This window comes from Perca fluviatilis, chromosome 7 (genome assembly GCF_010015445.1).
Source record: "Perca fluviatilis chromosome 7, GENO_Pfluv_1.0, whole genome shotgun sequence".
In the NCBI taxonomy this organism is placed as follows: Eukaryota; Metazoa; Chordata; class Actinopteri; order Perciformes; family Percidae; genus Perca; species Perca fluviatilis.
In genome coordinates, this window is record NC_053118.1 from 20461937 (window position 1) to 20466936 (window position 5000).

At 40.8% G+C, this 5000-nt stretch overlaps 1 protein-coding gene across 2 annotated transcripts in view; it reads left to right on the plus strand.

The window, feature by feature from the left end:
• Window positions 1–5000, plus strand: part of si:dkey-12j5.1 (probable assembly chaperone of rpl4) — a 27328-nt gene that overhangs the window by 13710 nt on the left and 8618 nt on the right. For both annotated transcript variants that reach the window (XM_039805895.1, XM_039805896.1), the window contains exon 10: window positions 2757–2909. In XM_039805895.1, the coding sequence (XP_039661829.1) occupies window positions 2757–2909 (153 nt within the window). The remainder of the gene's footprint in view (window positions 1–2756; window positions 2910–5000) is intronic.

The window sequence follows — 5000 nt, forward strand, 5'->3', positions numbered from 1 at the left end:
AGTGACAGTTACATTTTTAAAGTTACATTTTCTTTCAAATAACCCAACAAATTTCTGAGTGTCTTTCGCGATATGTCACATCCTTTCGTGATGTGTTTATTGCGCCAGTTGATATTGCGATGACGATAAAAAATTTAAATATTGGGCCCTATTTCAAATAAGATGATAATATAGGTCTCCTTCTGAAAATGACAATTGCTGACAATGACATAATACTTGAAAAAATGGTTGTCAAACCCTGAACACAACCTCCTCTGGAGCCGGTATTGTGTAAAACTTAATTTTCTATGGTGATGTACCTTTTGAAAAATAAGCTACCAATATGGAACCAGAACTCAAGGCCAAGTTAGCTTGTTAGCTCTCTAATCCTGCTTTCTGAGACAGGCCCCAGGACTGTGTGAACTGTTCCTCCACAGGCAGAAAACAATTATTTTACATTATATTACATACATACAAACAACAAAGACATGAGACACACGAAGAACCCACAGGACTTGCATATAGATAGTACATTAAAGTAGTGTTTTTACACTTTCTGCGGCGTTGACGACAACAATCAAGTTCTTTTGTTTTGCAATGTGTGGTCTTGCTATCAACTGTTCCATGTAGAGAAGGTCCAAAAAAGAAAGTAGCCACTGTTGTCTCTGGAGAGACTGTGGGGCCTGCCAACATAATGTGACAATGCTCTTTGGCTGCCGTTAGGCCGGCCAGCCACACTCGCCGTGGTTGAAAAGATAACCTTAATAAAGAATCATCATTCAAGAGCAAAACCAAAGGAGAAAATGGTAATGTGCATTCCAAGATTACTGACAGACATCAGGAAACACATTTACAAAATGTAAACACATCTGGACATTGCCAAATCATATGAATAAAAAAGTACTCTGGGATTTAATTTGAGGACGTTTGCCTTTCCAAATGAATCTAGATAGCAACCTTCAACCTATCCCAATATAGCAGAGGAATCATAGAGCTAAAAAAGTTTGTCCAAGGAGGAACATTCATTTTAATTATCAAAAATCATGATTGAATGGAGTTTAGAATTTTAGTCCACCTCTCCAGATCTGATTCAACAGCTCTTGAAATATAATTAAAATAGTTTTTAGAAATCAGGTTAACAAGAATGTATGTGAATACCTTGAATGTTTCACCAGTGGAATTTCAGAAATCACACATACTGTAGCTTCATTACAGGGAAGTAGAGCTGATTTGGACCATTTCATTTTATATCCTGAAAAACTTCCAAAGTCTTTAAAGATCTTAAGAAAGTAAGGTACAGACTGCGGGGAATTACCAAGATAAAGTAAGATGTGATCAGCATATAAAGAAATACGGTGGTCCGTATTGTGCACACTTATGAGAACCTGGTGCTCCCATAAACAAATAGCCTGAGGGGCTGTCGGTGTTCATTTTGGCCGACCTGACATGTTCAGTCGGCGGCAGGGAAGTCGGGACTCACCCGGAAATGACGAGCGGAAAAACAAACCCATGTGACGCATTCGTCCAATCAGCTGCCGGTTTTCATTTCTTGGGCAACATTACAGATTAGCGCAGCCTGCTGTTATAGATATGTATTACGTCTCGTCTCCTCTCGTCTTTTTGGTCTGTTCTGTGGCAGTTTTATGGACCTCGGGGACGCGACTGATCATATCGACGGGCTTTTCTGTCAACGGTCGCCCGTCGGCTATATGTGTCTACACCATTAGGACCTACCACAGATATTGTCACTCCAGACGGTCAAATGCCTTCTCTGCATCTAAAGACAAAACAGCAGCTGGAGTGGGAATATGTGTGGATGCCTCTATGATATGCATTAAATGGTGAATATTATCCGCAGCAAAGCGGGTTTTAATGAAACCTGTTGGATCATGGTGGACAAGGGAAGCAATGTGAGGTTCCAGATGACGGGCGGGTACAATTACATACAACTTCTGAATTCAAAAAAGAAAGGGGGTGATAATGTGAACAAACCAAGGGATCTTTATCTTTTTTGAGCAGTAATTAGATTATTGCAGTATTGACATCTCTAGAAAAGGAACCCTTCAAAATAGCAAACTGGATCATATCCAAAAGTAATTGCCCTACTGTAATTACAACCAGAATGCTAGGATAAATTCAGGGGGGATCCCATCATAACCAGGCAATTTTTTATTCAGGCAGAGTGATGTGTAGAAAACAATTATTAACAATTAAAGAGAATATTAAACAATATTTCCCCATCTAAATTAATAGGCTAATATTGTAGACGACACAACCTGTGCGTATGATTTGAAATGCAAAGTAGATATTTGCCTGAGGGAATTTATTTTTGCATTTTATTTTCTTAATATATGTTTCAACAACGTAATTCAATTTTGTGTTTTAGAAAGATAAAAAAAAAATGGTAATGCCAGATGGTAAAAGTCACAAGTCAGATTTGATTTAATTGTGAAGCTACAGTATGTCCACACACTGCACATGTGCATTTACATTCATACGGCATTTGTAAATGAGTACAGGATATGTCAGGATTGGATCAGGTTGACAGTTATTATGTGAGTGATGGATTGCTTGTGTGTCTGTCTGATCCCATGTTATGTGTGGAACCTGTTTGTCAAAGAAGGATGTGGGATTTCATGCAGACGTGCTCCATGAGGGTTACAAAGCAGTTTATCTTGTCACAGCTCACTTACTGCAACAAAAAACACTTTCTCTCTGTCTGAATCTCTGTGCCTCACACACCCCCCAACCCGCCCCTCTTTCTCTGTGCCTCCCAGGTTTGGTATCTCTCCGGCTGGGTGTGCTACCTCCAGTTTGAAAAAGCAAAGGAGCAGCAAGAAAGAGAGGGAAGAGAAGTGATGGAGGAGGACACGGAAGAGTGGAAGGCATTGAAGGAGGCGGGCAGATCATACCTGACCAATGCTAAGAAGGTAATTCAAAGCATTAAAAAAACCTAAAAACAGACCAAAGATTGCTGCTTTTTGATGATGCAGATAATATATATTTGTTGTTCATCTCTTATAAGAATACAATGGTGGAAAGTAACTAAGTACATTTACTCAAGTACCAATTTGACACACATACACTTTATAATTCTATTCCGCTATATTACAGATGGAAATATTGTACTAAACTCCACTACATTTATCTGACAGCCAGTCAGTTAATGTGCGCCTGCTCTACCAATTGGGCTAACGTGGCCACGTTAGTCAATAAATTGACTAATAATTGAAGCCATTTTTAATGCAAAAAGGCCATTGATTTCACCTTCTCTAATGTGATGAAAACCTATGTACTTTTACTAAAGGAACATTTCAGATGCAGGACTTTTACTTGTCATGGAGTATTTTTATAGTGCGGTATTGGTACTATTACTTAAGTAAATTATCTGAATACTTCTTCCATCACTGTGTGTGAACATGAGAGGACTCTAACTACGCTCCATTGTTGCCACAGAAATATCTTTTAGTACGATCTCAAAGAGGTTTAAATATATCCCTGTCTCTCTCCCATTCCTCCTCACATACAACACACACGCACACACACACACTCAGAGTGATGTGTCTCTTCATTCTGTCAGGGAGCAACGCCTCTCTGGGGCTGTGATTCATGTTAGTCTAAAATCCAATAGGCTTGTAAATCAGACAGCACCGACTGAGGAATGGCAGGCCCCACCTACGATTCTTTTTCTTCTTCTCTTTACTCTCCTTTTCACCTCCCCACCTACATACCTACCTTCCCTCCTGCTCTCCCACCCCATCTTGTTCTTCTACAGATGAGTGGGGGCAGCAGATTGGCAATATATTGATGTCTGTCTCTGGCCAGCAGTGTAGTGACAGGCCTGTCTAACCAGCATCTACTGGGGATGTCCACAACTGAGACAGGAGTGAGGTGGGCTTTGAGCTGCCAAGAGGGAGAAAGAAAAAAAGGGGGGGAAAAAAAAAAAAAATGGGGCTGGGTTTTTTTGGGGGGCCGCGGGGGGGGGGGGGGGGTTAATAAAGAAAAAAAACAATGAATAATAAAAAAGTGGAATTGAGAAATGGGGAAAATTAAGAACTTAACCATTATTGCATGGAGAGAAAGAATACATAGGAATACAAGGTGATAGACTGGCAAAAGAATTGGGTGAGGCATCAGAGCGTGACAAATAAACAGCATAGCGGTTTCTTTGTAAAGTGAGTGAAGCAACAGGCGCAGAATAATGTGAAAGGTAAATGCACGAAGACCTTGAAAAGGTGTGGTGGAATGTGGAGAGAAAACAGCCCCCCTCGTGGTTCACTTAATTCCTCATCTCCCCACTTTTGCTCATATGTGTGTGCATTTGTACATTGTGTAGTCGAGATTCTCCCTTGTTTATATCTGAGCTTTGTTTCTGAGCATCACTTTGAGTGTTAATTATTAACGATGAGTCAGTCTGCTAGTTAAAATGGGCTCCAACATGGAAATGAGGCCTCAAAGCCCAACGGTTTGTTTTGGCACCAGTCCACTTTTCTGCATACTTTGACCTGTGTGTGTGTGTGTGTGTGTGTGTGTGTGTGTGTGTGTGTGTGTGTGTGTGTGTGTGTGTGTGTGTGTGTGTGTGTGTGTGTGTGTGTGTGTGTGTGTGTGAGACAGTGAGAGAAAGCATGCGGGTATGCATAGGCGCACCTTATGTGGATGCACATATTTAATTATGGTTGTGTGTGCCAACTTGCATATTTAATTATTTGTTAAGAAATGTCTTCATTACTCATCTCTTCTGTGATCGATACTCGTGCACGCTCGCTTCTCTCTCTCTCTCTCTCTCTCTCACACACACACACACACACACACACACACACACACACACACACACACACACACACACACACACACACACACACACACACACACTGCATTCAGCTGAGATACTATAAAAAGGAATGATGGGGAGGAATGCATGGGTTGAGAAGACAAGAAAGAAGTAAAGTAAATGAGAGGAGCAATAGGGTGAGCAGGAGTGGGAGAATGAAAGGGGAGGCGAGGAAGGGAACAGATTGGTG